Genomic DNA, 17,588 nt, shown 5'->3' with positions numbered 1-17,588 from the left:
CAAAGCTAGAGCCCCCCGACCCCTCCTCGGGTTCAAGCCCTGGAGCCGAGCCCCCCCCCGCCCGGGCGCTGAGAAGGTGCCCGAGTCGCGCTGGGTCCCGCCCTGCCTTCCCCCTAGCGGGGCGCCGAGGGGTGGGGACTTTCCCGGCTCAGGCCCGGCCTCCCGCCGCCGGGGTATAAGGCGGCCGGCCGGGCGGGCGGAGGGAGCTCAGGGGTCCTAGCCGCGCTCTCGCCGCCGCTTCTCCAGCCGCCCGCCGCCCATTCCTGCTGCGCCACAGCCCTGCCATGGCCGCGCTGACGGTGAAGGCCTACCTGCTGGGCAAGGAGGAGGTGGTCCGCGAGATCCGCCGCTTCGCCCTCGAGCCGCCCGCCCGCTACCAGGCCGTGCGCGACAAGCTCGGCGAGCTCTTCCCGGGGCTGCTGCGGGCCGGCGCGGCGCCCGGCGCCTTCCAGATGCATTACAAGGGTGAGCGCCCCGCGGGGCCCGGGGTCTCCGGCGCGGTGACAGGAGGCGACTGAGGGACACCGGGAGGGTCCGCCGCTGACCGGAGCGGGCTGCTTTCCCCGCTCCAGGCTGGGCCCCCCGGCTACCCTGACCCGCTGGGGTCACTGATGGGGGCAGAAAAGCCTTTATTCCCCACCCCCGTTTGAGTTTGGTCGGACCCTAGCGAGTGCGTGTGGTTGAACAGCTCCCTTCGGGGCCGACCTGACACCCGAAGTCACGCCGCCGAATGTCTACACTCAAAGCGGCGGCGGCACAGCTGATGTTAGGCCTGGGCCGTGGGTTGTCAGGCGCTGTTCCTTTCAGCAGAGGTCACACACGCAGTCCTGAAACTTCACAGGCTTCTTGATAAATAAGCGTTTTTTTTAACTTCTCATCTACTTCCAATGTCTCAAAGAGGAAGGGCGGACGCCACTGTGTATCGCTAAGAGCTTGATATTTCTCTCGGATAAGAGATGCCCCAGAGCGGACCTGGCTGCTCCCCTGAAGGAAAACAGGCACCCCAAATAGCTCCTGGAACAACGCTTTGTGCCAGTCTTGCCTTAAGAGCTTAACTTCCTTACACAGGTTCCATAAGCTTTCTTTTGTACCTCTTAAATGCTTAAGGCTTGGTAGGGTGACCAGATGTCCCGATTTTTTATAAGGACAGTCCCGATTTTGGGATCTTTTTCTTATATAGACTCCTATTCCCCCCCCCCCCCCCGGCCTGATTTTTCACACTTGCTGTCTGGTCACCCTAAGGCTTGGTCTACACTACAAACTTAAGTCCGTATAACTGCATCGCTCAGGGGTGTGGATTTTCCACCCCGAGTCACTTGGTTATACTGATCTAACACCCCATCCCTCCCCCATACGTGGACTGTTGACATAGCTACCTTCTCTCGGGGAGGTGGATTACTATGCTGATGGGAGTATAGTAGCGTCTTCACTAAAGCGCTGCAATGGCATAGCTGCACTGCTGTAGCACTGTGGGTGAAGACCAGCCTTAGAAGGAAAGTACATAAAGTGAGACTTGTCTTTTCTCCGATTACAGAAAGAAAAGCTCTCGCTGCTATTCTGCCAACCCTTCACTAACATGAACTGAAGTTCAGTTCACACAGTATCCATCTCACACTTTCTTATCAATGCCTTTAGTCTCTAGACCAGCTCTTAGCAAATGGGCAAAGCATTGAGGAGACTTGCCCACTTCTCTGGGATGTATCAAACTTCCTTTAAAGTATTATTCATACAATGCTGATCAAAGAGCAACATATTCCAGTGCCAATTACTTAGTTCTTAAATATCTTACACTCAGATGTTTTCTTCAGATGATATTCAACTTGTTTATTGTGAAATGGCTTCCTTGTAAGATTTTTCTCAGTTCCCACCACTGCCAGTTCTTAACAAGAACATGTACAGTTCTGCAACCTAGCTTCTTCCTGGGAGTTGCTGCTGTGGCAACATAGTACTGCAGACACAGTGAGACTTATTTAAACATAACTATTGCTGCAGTGCATGTGTCTTTAAAACTATACCAGTGCAGTGGGTGTGTAAACAGAAGATACTTCCTTATCAAACGAACTACTCTCAAATAGAGAGAAAAGGAGGGTGAGGTAATACCTTTTATTGGACTAACTTCTGTTGGTGACCGAGAGGAGCTTTTGAAAACTTGTGTCTCTCTCCAACAGAAGTTGGTCCTGATATCCTGGGACTGATTTGGCTACAACATTGCATAGTCAAGTAGGTCAAACTTTGGGTCTATGTACAGTAAAAGCTGTTTTATTTGTCACTTGATCAACTGGAAAGCTCTATAAACCAGCATTTCTGATCTTCATTGAAAGTCTGGTTTATAGTCCGGTTGGCTCCGTACCTGGCTTGGTGTGGTGCCATAGAACCAGTGACCTATCTCTGCTGTTCCATGTCTCTGCTGTTCCCGGACGGAGGAACGGCCACAAGGGGTTTGGAGTGCGGGAGGGAGCACAGGCTTTGGGAGGGAGTTCGGGTGCGGGAGGGGACTTGGGGCAAGGGGTTGGGACATAGGAAGGGCTTTGGGGTGCTGGATCCAGGCAGCGCTCGCCTCGGGCGGCTCCGTGCAAGTGGTGACATGTCCCTGCCGCTCCTAGGCGGAGGTGTGGCTAGGCAGTTCTGAGCACTGCCCCCCCTCCCCCGAGTGCTGGCTCCACAGCGCCCATTAGCTGGGAACCATGGCCAATGAGAGCTGGGGAGGTGGCACCTGTGGGCGGAGGCAGCGCGCAGAGCCGCCTGCCGTGCCTCTGCCTAGGAGCAGCCGGAATAGGTTGCCACTTGTGGGGCGCCCAAGGTGAGTGCAGCCTGGATCCAGCACCCCAAAGTCCCTCCTGCACCCCAATCCCCTGCCCCAAGCTTCCTCCTGCACCCAAACTCCCTCCCTCTTCGTTAACTGGAATTTTTGATTTACCAGAACCCCCTTACCCCCAACATGCCAGATAACATAACTTTCACTGTAATTGGTTTTACCGTCCTCTTTTGCCTAATCTGGGTTCTGTGAGTAAGAACCAAGTGCCATTTTGAGGCGAGGGTAGATAATCAACACTTTTATTCCATCTGTTAAAGAGGGATTCTAACATTCAAAGCAGTGAGGTGTTGCTTGATTGTTAGTCTCCATTTTTAGCAAAATACTTAAGACTACTGAGCATGTCCTTGTTTTCATACAGTGATTTACTTGCATCTCTTCCTGATTATCACTTCTAGCCAGTTTATTAATCTCTGTCTTCTCCAGATGAAGATGGGGACATGATTGCCTTCTCCAGTGATGAAGAACTCAAGATGGCATTGCCATATGTGAAGGATGGCATTTTTCGTATTTACATCAAAGGTAACCTTTGGTCTTGACAGCCTCTGTACCACCACAAAGAGAAGCATGGTTGGCCTTGTGCTTCTGTAATGAGTTACTGAGTATGGCAGAGGTAGTACTCAGAGCTCACCCTTCCTCAGGTACTCTGTATCACACACTGGCTGCTTCCGGAGCAATAGGCAAGGAACCACGCTTGCCTTCCTTTCCTACAAGGATGGCACTGTGATATGGGTCCCTTGAGGGTAGGGTGAACAAAGCATAAAAAGGGTGTTTATGGGCTTGGAGAAACCCTATTCCATTTTGCTGAGCAGGGAATAAACTAGCAAATCCACTGTCAGATTCTACTCTAATACAAAAGTCACACCATTGGATAGTTACTTTAAGAAAAAAATAACATGGCTGGACCTTCACTAGTACTATTCACCAATGAGAAGGTGTGTGCAGTTTCATTCTTAATCATGACTCATTCAGTACTCCTCTCTGGTTTTACTAGCATTTTAACATGCTTCATAGTAGCACTCTGATGGTTGGAGTCAGTGCTCACATGTACCTTTTCACTCTCCTCACATAGCTTCAAAGACTGATGCATGCACAGTTTGCAGATTTACAGATCACTGCTCCTTGTCCTTCCCTTCCTATCTGTTAAATCTGCTTGTTTTCTCTTAACTTCCCTGAAAAGTTTATATTGTATTGATGTTTGCATGATGCCTGGAACTGGGGCACGAACTTGATGGATCTTGGTACTGGCATGATACAAGTTAAGGAATGGAATAGACTGTGGAAGTTATAAGACTGATGAAGTGGGGAAAAAAGTTATCCATTCTCTGCCTTAATGAAATGTAAAAAATTTCTCAAGTGTAGGTTTGGGGGGGTGAAACTACTTCCTTAATGCACAACTTAGTTCTGACCAGTCCTCTAATGATTCTTGCACTGGAGTGATCTGAACAATGTAAAAATCTAACCTGGAAAAGCTGGTCCAAAACACTTGAGGAGCATTGCTGACTTTTGGCTCTGATTTAAAGAGCGGGACACTAGCAATTGCAATATATTCAGCAAGGCAGGCCTCTTTATTCTAGGACTCTTGTGGTGTTGTGGCTCTTTTTTTTTTTTTTTTTTTTTTTTTTTTTTAAATACCCATTCACATGAGAACTAGTTAGGAGCTATTGAATAGACTGGTCTCAATATCATACTCTGATCCAGATTTATGCTGGCTTCTTCCTGTGTATGACTTTAGTCTAAATCATACAACGAACAGCGTAGTAGAGGCAGTATCTTGACTAATGAAGGAAGAGAAAAATACCAAAAAAAATTCCTCTTGCAGACTAGAGGTTGTGGTATGCAGCAAAAGTTGAGGGCAAGAGCATCTATTCTTGTCTGAGCCAAACCACTAATGCAGTATTCTAAGATGGAGCTCTAAAAAAGATTTGCCCGACTCAAGAGGGAATCACATAACTTCCTAAAACTAGGACTACACTTAAAATTTAAAAGTGGCACTCTTGCCTGAGTGCAGATAAACTAATGGAAAGATTAAAGTAAATGGAGAACTTTCCACTGCTCTAAAAATAATGGCTTGAAGATTGATGCCTTATACCTCTGAATTAAAATAACTGGGAATGTGCCTCAAACAGATGCTCATCTTTTTCTGAAGAAGTAATCGACTAAAATCCAGTGGTTCCTTTAACCTCCAAACAGTATTGCAAGTAACATCTATATAAACTAGTGCAGGGATTCTCAACCTATCATAGTGCAGACAGCTCCTTCCATCACCGTCCACTCATATTCCTATTCAATATGAGTCCTATGAATAGTGCATAAGTAGGCAACATGGGCACCTCTATTACTAGGGCTTCAGTGACAAACTAGTGTGTGCATATTATGTACTACTAAATACATCTATAGAAACTTTCAACGGATCATATTCCTTTAAATACTTAAAATGGAAATCTGTTTCCTTGCACTATAAAGGCATTTTCTTTTTAGAGAAAAAGGAGTGCAGACGTGAGCACCGTTCACAGTGCAACCAGGAGCGTCCCCCCAATGTGGTGCACCCCAATGTGATCTGTGATGGCTGTGAAGGACCAGTGGTAGGTGCTCGATTCAAATGCACTATTTGCCCAGACTATGACCTATGCAGCACCTGTGAGGGGAAAGGCATCCACAAGGAGCACAACATGATCATGTTTCAAAGCCCGCTGCTCAATCCATTTGAGGTGAGCAAAACTAACTTCTAGCAGGGGGAAAGACTGGTCTAGAGGGGAGCCTGTAGAGGACCGCTAAATGTAGGATAAACTGTAGATAACAGGCAGCTGTATCTTGTGGCTTATACTTAAAATATTCTGTCTAAATATGTGGACTTACATAACTTTCTTCTCCCCGCCCTCAGTGGTTTCCCAGAGGTCGCTGGCTTCGTAAGATGAGACATGGGGTTCCACCCTTTGCATGGATACATGGCTGGGGGCACCCTGGCCCTGCCCCTCCATGTGAAAACTCTGAGCAGCCACAAGCCAGTGCTGCACCCCAAAATCCAGACCCTGAGCAAGGTAAGGATGGAATGATTTGGTCAATGAAGTATTCAAGGTAAAATAACTGATCACTTTTGCAGAGTAGTAGGGAGTCTTTGGATTAAGTATTTTTAAATGAGATTTGCTGGAATTTAATGATTGAAGGTGTGTGTGAGAGTGAGAGGGATTGGATTGGATTGTCTGGTAGAATTACCAAAACCCCTCTTTGAACTTTGTACTCTTAATTTCTGTTAACATGCAGTAGCTAAATTTTTTTTTTTTTTTTTTTTTTTTAAAGAAGCCTTTAACAGCCAGCCGCAGGACCATGTCACCTTTTTAAAGAATGTTGGAGAGAGTGTTGCAGCTATGCTAAGTCCTCTTGGTAAGTGACTATCCCAAATCCAGCATTTTACCATAGCTTGTATCAACAGGAACAGTGGCCTACTTCTGCCTCACAGGAGACCTGAGCCATTTCTGGCCACTCAACTTGGCAACCTCCATGTTTCTCCTTCTCTCACTCCCACTTCACTGAGATGTGGTCTAGTCTCCAGCAAACATACTAGAGACCACTAGGAGCCTCATTCTTCAGACTGAGGCAAAAGATGAGGCATACGCTACTTTATTGTGTAATGTCAGTATTTAACTGGGAACAACTGGTGGTAACTCAAGTGACTCCTGTGATTGTAAATAATTCCCTCCTTCATCCTCTAGTCTAATGTAGTGAGCAGCGCTCTGACAGGAGGAGATGAAGCATGTGTACAACAGTATACATGAAAATGTGCACCAAGCTGGTGCTCCATTTGGCATTGTAAGTGCTAGACTTCTACCTTCAAGTATCCCGGAGGGCATGAGAAGCTGTAGATGGAAAATAGAACAGTCCCCTCTCCTCTCTCTCTCCCCTCCCCCCCCCTTTAAAATAACTAGGATTAATGTGAGATCACTGAAGGAACTTCCAGGACTGTGCTTTGGAGACAAGTGTACTGACTCTTCTACCCCTCAACTGTTTTCCTAGGCATTGAAGTAGATATTGATGTGGAACATGGGGGACAAAAAAGCAAAGTGACTCCCCCTTGTCCAAGTTCACAGAGTGATTCTGAGCCTGGAGGCAGTTCCACTAGCCAGACTGGCCAGACCAAACCAGAAGGGAGTAGTAAAGAACCTGTCCCTGAGAAAGAAAATTCTATTACAGAGCAGATGCAGGAGATGGTGATAGAGCCTCCTTCCACACCCATGGAAGTCAGCAATTTCCTGTCGCAGGTACGTGAATTCCTTTACTAGATGACAGACATGACAAGTTCATTTTTGCCGTTAGGCACAGCCATAACTGGTTCTTACTACTATAAACTAAATAGCATCATTGGAATGGATTTTAATAGCACAAATCACAGTGTAGATAGATCTGTGAGTAGCTACTTCTGTTGGTATCTTGGCATTCAATCCCATAAACTCCTCTCGCTAAAGGAAAGGAATGAGCCTGTTTCATGTCGATGGTAGATAATAGCAGAGCCTGCATCCTACTCTGGAGAACTGTGCAAGACATTGGCTCCTTTTTCTTTACACTTACAGGAACAGGATGAATCCAGTAGTTCTGCAGGGGGCGATGAGGACTGGACCCACTTAACTTCAAAAGAAGTGGATCCCTCCACAGGTGAACTGCAGTCTCTCCAAATTCCAGAGACACAGGGTCCCAGCTCTTTAGATCCATTTCAGGTTCCCCCTAGACCAGGACCTACAGGCCTGCGAGAAGCTGCACTCTATCCACATCTCCCACCAGGTGAGTAGCTGTATTTTGGTCAACGACTTGTCCCTTTTCAATGAAGCCTATTGTTTCTTGGGTTGCTAGTAGAAGGACCTTAACACTGTCCATCATATGGGTTGTAAGAACAAAGAGCGGAAAACCTTGTCTATGGCTAAACTACAGCTAAGACTTTGTTGCCATCTCTTGCAACATTTCATTGGAGTGGTGGTAGAAGTTTTTGGTTTTTGTATTGCCCTGGATGACATGTAGGTTGTCACTTTCACCTCACTTCAGTTTGTATGAAAAATTACACTAGACAAACTGACAAATACTGCCAGATGCACTAAATAAAATTGGAAAACACCCAAGATTTATGGGGAAGTAGTAAATACTAGGTGGGGGAAGGGGGGAATTCAGAGACTCTTAGTAAGGATATTCCACCAATACCAACTATAAACAGTTAGCTAATTTAAACTATGGTTCATTCAGCCAACCTGAAAAAGGCAGTTAATTAGGAAATGCTGTCCTTGCTTCCTGTGAGGGGCAGCTCATAAGAGTGAGATGGCACTTACTAGGGTGAGCCAGTAATGGAATTCTGGGCCATACTAGCCACCGCATGATCTCTAGCATTCTTACATGAAGAATGGCTGCAGTCAAGTTTGATCATGCATTTACAATAAGGCCTGTGCTGTTGAACTATACGGCATCAAGAATTAAGTTCTTTAGGAAACCAGGTCAAAGGATATATCCTTGATAAGTAACTAGCTATACAACATGGTGCTAGTTGATCGCTGCTATGTAGGTACAGCACAAGTTCCATCAGCTCCTTGCTTTGTTTGTTAAACTGTAGGTATAATCCCACTTTGTACTCATAACTTTTGATTTAACAGAAGCAGACCCCCGCCTGATTGAATCTCTGTCCCAGATGCTCTCCATGGGTTTCTCTGATGATGGTGGATGGCTGACCCGTCTCCTACAGGCAAAGAAATATGACATTGGGGCAGCACTGGATACCATCCAGTATTCCAAGCAACCACCTCGCTCCTAATGGCATTTGTGTAAGCTAGAGCACTTTCCTGTGAACTGATGAAAACTGAACAGCAGTTCTACACTGATGCTTGTCTCCCTAGCAGAGCGGTTGTTGTCTTTTTCTGTTTCCATGGTGGGGAAAATAAATATTTCCTGTCTTTAATTATTCGTTTGTGAAATATCAGATTACTTGACTGTAAAATCTGTAGGGTAACCTAGCCGCTCCTGGGACAAACTGCAACGCACTAATACAGCTTGGCTGGAATTTAGTTTAGGAAGAACATCTAACCGGGGAGAACTCAAGGACTTGGGCAAAGTAAAGAAGTTAATCAACGGTCTCTCACTCTTCTAGAAGCTGTGACTGTTGCTGAGACGGGAACTGCTTCTTATGCTACAGCAAATATTCAAGCACCCAGCACTGTTGTAGGTATAGATCTAATCCTAGATAAAGAGTGGAGGACAAGAGTTCTAGAAGAGAGTAGGATTAACTTCTCTCTAGAGAGATGACAAACAACTGTGGTGGCACCTACTCCAGAATGCACAGCAGCCCTGGATTGACAGAAGCTTACAGTAAGGAGATACATCTCAATGAGATCCCTGGACTACCCAGCTTCAGCTCTCAGGGCTCTACCAACCCTCTGCCTTAGTATCTGTTACACAAGTATCAGAGGAGGGTTCTTGCCTTATTTTGCCAGCAACCCAATAGCATCTGCTAGTCCAGAAGCAAATTCCAAGCCCTTAGAGAGAATAGCTAAACTTCCCAGCTCACTTAGTAAATTCCTCACTCCCCCTAGGAGGAATGACTAGCTTAAATCATGTCTGCCCTACTATTAAAACAGTCAATGCAGGAGTGAGGGCTCCTATTTGAGTTGTAGAGAAGTGTAGTAGACACTCAGGCCTTTTCTGCACACTAATGTTCTTTATTAATTTGTAATGGAAGAAGAGCAATTGGGGTAATGTCACAGAAGCACTTAAGTTAATTCCAGAGACAAATGAACTTTCAAAACATTAGATCTCCAATAGAAGAGGGGGAGAAGCACCCAGTCCTCCATGAGTAGGGCCTAGCAGTGCTCTTAGTGAAGTATTGGCTCTCCTAAGGGTCACTACAGCCAGTGACAGTTATGCAGCAGCAGGGCTTTGCCTCTGGAACTATAGGGAAAAGCACAGCTCATGCTTCTGGCCAGGCAAGAGCCCACCTTTCAACTTCCTCCTCCAATACACCCACTAGGAGAGTACAATGCACTACCAGAGGAACCTATTGTATTGCCAACAAAATCTTTTACTCGTGAACAGTAAAACCCCACAATAATTGCTCTGAACAGTCAGATACCTGAAAGGAAAGTCTCAGGTCAGTTTTTCTTCTCCATACAGAAATGTACATCTCCATATAGGAATGGCAGAGAAAGATTATGGATATTTCCTTTAGGAAATTCATTCCATGTTAATTCAAACTTTGGAAGAAGGTGGGGAAATGAGACTCTGTCCTTAAACTAGGGACACCAACAGGCATTAAGGGTCATCATGCACCGGGGGGGAGGGAGAGAACAGGCAAGAAAGTCGAAGTGCAGAGCCTGGAACTTTTCAAAGATCATCATCAAAATCATCATCTGTGCAAAAGAAGCTGCTACTTGGAGCAGTAAGACACTGAGGCACCCCACTAGAGCTAGCAAAAGGATCTGTAGAAGTAAAGGTCACAGCATCCTTAGATAAACAGTTCGCTGGCATCACAGTGCCTGCCAAGCATTGCCTGCCTTCATTGTTCTCTGCAACACCAGACACTGCCCTACTCAGGCAGTCCTTATATTTTCCAGAAAGCACATCCCCAATAGCTGCATGACTGATGTCAAAGGCAGTCTGCCCCCTAGCAGCCAGTGTGGTGCTATGAAGCTTTGAAGCATATTTCTGTGCTGTACGCTTATTGTTAGTGAAGCTCTGTTCAGTTTGGGCACCTGTACCTGGAGATTCAGAATCTTCCTCCTGCTGTGGATATCCATCAGACATTAGAAAGCTTCCTGCAGAGGCCCTCTGTGTCTCTAACTTCCAACTGCTCATCTGTGCTGCAAGGGTTATGTAACCAGTATTATGGCTGCTAGGAGACGGGAGAAATTTTCCCCACTTGGACACGGTGACATTAGTTGACTCTGGAGCTGGTGTATTCTCAGGTACAACAACGCTGTTACATATATAATCTCCGCAGGCCTGGTCAGCTACAGTTGGTGAATCTTTCCTGCTCTGTAACAAGAAAACAAAATGGGTGTGCTTGCTGGCGCTATAGCCTAACTACAGTGAGCCTGGTGAACACAGAACTGACAAGACAGACATGCAAGAAGTAATCCTGTTCTTCCAACCAGGCTCACTGTTATTCCTCATCGCTTTACTTTCCAGTGAGAGGTGAGATTGGTACAGAGCCAGCTATTCTGACGTATGGTGAAAAAGAACAGTCATGAAGCAGAACCCACTCTGCCCAGGTCAGCTCTACTGTCCAAAGAATAGGAGCTGTTTTGAAATTGTATTTCACTAGAGGTTGAGTATTTCCAAATATTTCATTTCACTTACACATCACTTAATTAGTCACCAGCATATAATCCTAAATATGCAGATGAAAGGGGAACCCTGCTGGTTTGCTCTCCTGACCTCTATTGGGCTGTCTATACACTATCTTTCTAGGTACCAATCTTGCCCCATCACTGTAGTGTCTGAGTGCCTCTCACTCTTTAATGTATTTACCCTCACAATACCCCCAGGGTCAGGGCAGTGCTATTATTCCCATTTTACAGATGGAGAACACTAACCCTAAGTGACTTACCCCAAGGTACCACAGGAAGTCTAGCAGAGCAGGACACCGAACCTGGGTCTCCCACGTCCAAGGCTTTAAACCATCCTGCCTCTTTCTCCTCCCCTCAATGAGGGAATAAGCTACACCACTAAGCACCTGTTAAACTGGGGTCCACACTAGCAGTTATACTGATTTCATTATTTTGGTTAAAAAAATTCACATCGCTAACTAAAATATAGTTATACTGGTATAAAATGGTTTACAACCAGCGCTCAGACTGGGAAAGCTCAGGAAACCAGGACATTTGGTGTTTGGGTGTAGCTCAGCAACTCTTCTTTAGTCAGCTGCCCAGGGTGCAGTTTCATCCAATCCCTGGTTTGAAAAAGGAGGCCTGCTTGGAAGAATTATGGGCTGGAGGTTGGCCTGTTATTTACTGAAGTTGTATTTCACTCCTCTCAACCATAGGACAAATGAAACTGAACTAAGAAAGGGGCAGAGTAAAGAATTATTTATGAAATCTCTTCGCTGACTGCATATTCGGCAAACTCGATACTCGTGACAACCACCCTCTGACTGACTCCTGCACAACAGGGCCAGAGCCACCCACTACACTGTTACTGCTTGATACAACAAGCAGTCACTGCCCAATTGTGGCAAAAGCAAGGAAAGCATGATACCAGGAGCAGCGAGGAAGGCCAGCCAAGTCCAGAGCTAGCCTGGGAACTGGAGATCCAGGTTCAATTCCATGCTCCACCACAGACTTCCTGTGTAACCTTGGGCAAGTCACTTAGTCTCTCAGTGTCTCAGTTCCCCATCTGTAAAATGGGGATGGTTAGCACATCCCCATTCTGAACAAGGGATAAATACATAAGGTTGTGAGGTGCTAGGATACTTACATGACCCCCCTATTACCATACTATATAAGGTCAATAGGGAAAAGTCAGTAGAGTAGCTGGGCTAACAGGAGATTTTGACAGCAGCCCTAAGCTATAGCCAACTTACTGGGGAGGCGCATGCAATCACGGCATGCTGTACTGATGGGAGACTCAGGCAGAGGGGCTTAGTTTACACAGAAACAGCACTATATTTGCCTAACTATAACCTTCAAAGATAAACTACTGTTATGCAGATTTAGTCCTCTTGCCTCCCCGAAACAGATGGTTACATGGAAGGGTGGGGGAAAGGAGGGGAAATGACTTTTATAACAACCTTTGAATGAAGCACACACACAAGGCCAAAGAAAATAATTTAGAGGTAGGAAACATTTGCTACAACAAAATACCTCAAAGGTTTTGACTTTCTTGGCTTGGCCAGTGAGCCCATACATTCCCTTTTCCTCAAAGCACTCCAGAGCATCATTGTGGCAGAAGCTGCTCTTGCGTTTCCTGGTGGGGGAGCAGGAGATGGGAATTCATAGAGATGTTAGATTAGCTCAGATGGGAAATTTCATAGATTAAAAAAGTGCAGATCTGCCAAGAGGTGAGGTTTTCATCCCCAAGTACCCAACACTCCTCAGGTCAGTTCGGATTGGTCACTGCAGCCTCAGTGAACATGCCCAAAATACTGCCCAACAAATCCCCACCATCAAGCTAAAATAAGCCTTACGGAAGAAGTTATTTTTGCACCTCTGTTCTTCCACAATGTTCTTTTTATGGGAGTACACCTGCTCTCTGTCTGTATACACCTCCTCCTCCTGATCTTCACTGTCCTTGTCCAGATACTTATTCCACCGGCTGACCAAGGGACTGAATTCCACATCTTCTTCCTACAATGTTGTAGAATGACTCAGAATGACTCCTCCAAGGAGCCCCCACAGGTGGAGTCACCACAGAGATACTAAAAGTCCTAACTTTCATTGGCTTCAATAAGAATTGAGTGTGCTCAGCATTTCATGGGAAGAGATCCCAAACTGAGCTGTATTAGTGGTTATGTTCCAAAACATCATCATGGAGCAGAGCTTCCACACATCCTTTTCCATTCACACACTGTCCTGGAGCCTCCTCACTCACGGGCTAGTTTCTCCATTTGTTTTATAGCTAGCACACGGTCTTCAGAACAATTTAGAGGGAACACTGGCCGCTGCACTACATGGCACCCTCTTTGCTACTTTACAATTGGTTGGTGTTTGATTTAGCTTTGTAGATACCATTTGTCTCATAGTGTCTTACCTGCCAGCCCACGTTTTCTTCCTGTGGAACTCCTGTGTTCTCTTTGTCATTATTCACTGGTTCCTCTATACACCTAAAAATAAAAGATTTAGTCTAGGGTTCCTAGGGTATTTGTCTTATATCTATATGCACCTAACCATTAGCACCAGGGACAGAGAGCAGGAACAAAAATATGTAGGAAAACAAGTCCACAGAACAGCAGATGTGAACTATAGGGTTTACCAGTGGAAATAGTAACGCCCATTTCCCAGATATTTGCAAGTGGACTGGGTGGTTGGCGGAAACAGAAAACCAGTCAGATTTTCCAGCACAGTGGCCATTACACCCATGCTGCTGACAATAACAAACTTCTCAGCACGAGCAGAGGGGAATGCCCACTGATACTTAATGGAAATTACTTGAATTCCAACACTGCAAACAAGGAGGTGGGGATTTTCATTTAGCCTCCCAACCTGACAATACTAATCCAACACTGCTTAACAGAGTATGCAATAGGTCACCACTCCCACAGTCAGTCAGGAACTAAACAAGAAGGGCCAGTTTCAAAGATCATCCACTGCATTTTTGCATGTGAACTATGTAAACGCAATTTGTGCAATTTATCAACTGAACTTATTTGACAGGACTTCTAGTGAAAAAACAAGGTTAGGACAATATGTTCCATGGATAATTTGTCCCTAAGATCTGCTTGACACGACTGTGTTCCACATCTTTGCAACTGTAAGAAATTCACTCCCTCCAGAGATCAGCTTAGGTAGTTTCCATTTAGAGGTCTGATATGTTGAGCACATTAATTGAGACTTGCATATTAAAATAAAGGAACAGATAAGAAATACTCAGTACTCTACCAAGATGTTCCCTCAGCTGCCACCTCCGTCCCAGCCCGCAGCAAGTTTAATTTTTGGACATGGCGTCTACAGTCAGACCCAGAGCCTTGGCCATAGGCCTGAAAAGGAAATTAAGACAGAGATGAGGGCTGAGATGCTGGAGAGGCCTCGCTCTGGCTCTAGCATGACACAAAGAAACAGTCTCCCCACACTCACCTTTAGCACCATCTGCTTCTCACCACACACTTTGCAGCTCCATTTTTTGCTCTTTTTAACCTAAGAGAATGATTGGAGGAGAGCAGGAAGCACTGAGTCTAATAGCAGGGATGTGCCATTTGCCTTCAGGCCCCAACTGCCCAGCACACAGGGAGACATCACCCACCTGTACTGCTCCAGGCTAACACTGGCTGCTGCGGCTTGTCTCCCTTCACCTGGACAGATCTCTGAGCCCCTGCAGTGCCCTCAACAGACCTCAGCCCTCTGAGGCCAGAGCACCCCTATAGAACCCCCTTGGCCAGAGCCACTGCAGGACACCCCCAAGACCTCACCCCCTCCCCACCCTAACCCTCTTGGAACCCAAGACCTCACCACCCCCCAGGCCAGAGTCCCATGCAGGACCCCCCTGCCAAGACCTCCCCCAAGCACCAACTTCTGGAGGAATTCTGCGCCACTGCGCACATGCAGAATTCACATTCCCTGCAGATTTTTTTTTTCCACTGCAGAAAATACATTATGTTGGAGAGGCGCTGCAGTTAAGTCTTTCGCCCACCAGAGGCTGCTCTGGCACCAGAACAGAGGGCAGCTGGCTTACGGGCCATTGCAGCCAGCAGGCAATAGGGAGACAAGGCTACGTTCCTCACAGCCCCTTGCATGCGGGGCCAGGTCAGGAGGCATGGGATATGGGGTGGGCAGACAGAGCGAGGCACACAGGGCTGCTGGGAGGGTCACATACTAGGGTTCTGATGGGCTAGTGTGGGAGGACAGACTGGAGTGGGGGGCTGAATAGGTGCAGGGCACAAGGGAACGGGGTGCAGGGAGACAAGGGGACGGGGGTGGCTGAACAGTGCTCAGGGACACAAGGGGCGGCTGAGTAAGGGTGCAGGGCCACATGGGGATGGGGGCAGATGTGCCTGACTGAAAGAGAGGCTAGGGGTCAGCCAGAGTTTGCATAGGGGAGGCTCCCAACTCCCTAAGAATCCCACACCCAAAAACCCCAACTGTTCTATACTTCTACCACCCACACCCAACAACTCTCCAGGTTTACTCCTAGGATTCTTCCCAGCAATTACTTCCCTCTCCCTCAGCTGCTCCGTTATCCTGACTTCCCCAAGCCTTTGAACTGCTTCTGAGGGGTGCAGTAAATAAGCTACTCTATTGTAGTTTAAAAGAATTATTACTCAAATTCTGTATTTAATCTACAACCCTAATTATCGCACTTAACTCAAAAAAATTAAATTGAGATTAATTGCAGTTTTAATCACACTGTTAAATAGAATATCAATTGAAATTTATTAAATTTTTTTAGATGTTTTTCTACATTGTAAAATATATTGATTTCAATTACAACACAGAATACAAAGTGTACAGTGATCACTTTATATTATTATTTTATTACAAAGATTTGCACTATAAAAAAGATAAATGAAATAGTATTTTTCAATTAATCTCAGACAATATCGTCATGCAATCTCTATCGTCAAAGTGCAACTTACAAATGTAGATTTTTTTTGGTTAGGTAACTGCACTCAAAAACAAAACAATGTAAAACTTTATAGCCTACAAGTCCACTCAGTTCTACTTCTTGTTCGATCAATCACTAAGACAAACAAATTTATTTACATTTACGGAAGATAATGCTGCCGGTTTCTTATTTACAATGGTCACCTGAAAGTGAGAACAGGCCTTCACATGGCATTGTGTAGCCAGCACTGCAAGGTATTTACGTGCCAGATATGCTAAACATTCGTATACTCCTTCAGGCTTCGGCCACCATTCCAGAGGACATGCTTCCATGCTGATGACGCTCGTTAAAAAAATAATGCGTTAATTAAATCTGTGACTGAACTCCTTGGGGGAGAATTGTATTTCTCCAGTTCTATTTTACCCTCATTCTGCCATATATTTCAAGTTATAGTAGTCTTGGATGATGACTCAGCACACATTGTTCATTTTAAGAACACTTTCGCTGCAGATGTGACAAAATGCAAAGAAGGTACCAATGTGAGATTTCTAAAGATATCTAAAGCACTTGACGCAAGGTTTAAGACTGTGAAGTGCCTTCCAAAAATCTGAGAGGGATGAGGTGTGGAGTATGCTTTCAGAAGTCTTAAAAGAGCGGGAACTACAGAACCCGAACCACCAAAAAGAAAATCAACCTTCTGCTGGTGGCATCTGACTCAGATAATGAAAGTGAACATGCGTCAGTCTGCACTGCTTTAGATCGTTATAGAAACCCCTCATTAGCATGGATGCATGTTCTCTAGAATGGTGGTTAAAGCATAAAGGAACATATGAATCTTTAACGCATCTGGCACATAAATATCTTGCGACGCCGGCTACAACAGTGCCATGAGAACACCTGCTCTTACTTTCAGGTGACACTGTAAACAAGAAGCAGTCAGCATTATCTCCTGACAATGTAAACAAACTTGTTTGTCTGAGTGACTGATTGAACAAGAAGTAGGACTGAGTGGACTTGTAGACTCTAAAGTTTTACATTGTTTTATTTATGAATAGTTATTTTTGTACATAATTGTACATGTGTAAGTTCAACTTTCATGATAAAGAAATTGTATTACAGTACTTGTATGAGCTGAAATGAAAAATACTATTTCTTGTTTATAGCACAAATATGTGTAATAAAAAATAAATATAAAGTGAGCACTGTACACTTTGTTTTCTGTTTTGTAATTGAAATCAATATTTGAAAACATACAAAAAGTTAAAATCAATGATGTTCTATCATTATTTAATGTGATTAATCACGATTAATTTTTTTAATCGTTTGACAGCCCTAGTATTAATATACCTAGTCAGGCATCTATTTGTCAAAAACCATCTCTTTTGTTGTCTGTATTGTTACAGACACACTTGCTGACAGGTATTTTGAAACAAATGACCAAAGTAACTGAAACTCGTGTGATTATATTGTATAAATTTGACAAATAAAACATGCGGAATTTTAAATGTTTGGTGCAGAATTCCCCCAGGAGTAAGGACCCCCCCCCCCCCCCCCC

The 17,588-nt window shown here is 45.3% G+C and overlaps 2 protein-coding genes across 6 annotated transcripts in view; one reads left to right on the top strand and one right to left on the bottom strand.

The window, feature by feature from the left end:
- The first annotated feature begins 193 nt into the window (after window positions 1-193).
- SQSTM1 (sequestosome 1) lies at window positions 194-8,747 on the top strand. 5 transcript variants are annotated; one of them, XM_034778571.1, is made up of 8 exons: window positions 194-465; window positions 3,239-3,334; window positions 5,294-5,397; window positions 5,697-5,853; window positions 6,113-6,196; window positions 6,827-7,071; window positions 7,381-7,588; window positions 8,443-8,747. In XM_034778571.1, the coding sequence occupies exons 1-8, from the start codon at window positions 285-287 to the stop codon at window positions 8,598-8,600; spliced, it is 1,233 nt and encodes a 410-aa protein (XP_034634462.1). In that variant the 5' UTR covers window positions 194-284; the 3' UTR covers window positions 8,601-8,747. The 5 variants fall into 5 exon arrangements, with proteins under 5 accessions (XP_034634462.1, XP_034634461.1, XP_034634459.1 ...); XM_034778570.1 differs by having other exon boundaries at window positions 5,279-5,397; XM_034778568.1 differs by having other exon boundaries at window positions 5,279-5,523; window positions 6,116-6,196.
- A 738-nt stretch (window positions 8,748-9,485) lies between these two features.
- MRNIP (MRN complex interacting protein) overlaps window positions 9,486-17,588 on the bottom strand; it is an 8,431-nt gene continuing 328 nt past the window's right edge. Inside the window, exons 2-7 of the mRNA XM_034778572.1 lie at window positions 14,569-14,628; window positions 14,374-14,471; window positions 13,526-13,598; window positions 12,983-13,122; window positions 12,640-12,742; window positions 9,486-10,813 (exon numbers count right to left, since the gene is read on the bottom strand). Of these exons, the coding sequence (XP_034634463.1) occupies window positions 10,163-10,813; window positions 12,640-12,742; window positions 12,983-13,122; window positions 13,526-13,598; window positions 14,374-14,471; window positions 14,569-14,628 (1,125 nt within the window). The 3' untranslated portion in view covers window positions 9,486-10,162. The remainder of the gene's footprint in view (window positions 10,814-12,639; window positions 12,743-12,982; window positions 13,123-13,525; window positions 13,599-14,373; window positions 14,472-14,568; window positions 14,629-17,588) is intronic.

This window comes from Trachemys scripta, chromosome 8 (assembly GCF_013100865.1).
Source record: "Trachemys scripta elegans isolate TJP31775 chromosome 8, CAS_Tse_1.0, whole genome shotgun sequence".
In the NCBI taxonomy this organism is placed as follows: domain Eukaryota; kingdom Metazoa; phylum Chordata; order Testudines; family Emydidae; genus Trachemys; species Trachemys scripta.
The sequence above is the reverse complement of the archived record's forward strand: the minus strand, read 5'-3'. Positions and strand labels throughout refer to the sequence as shown.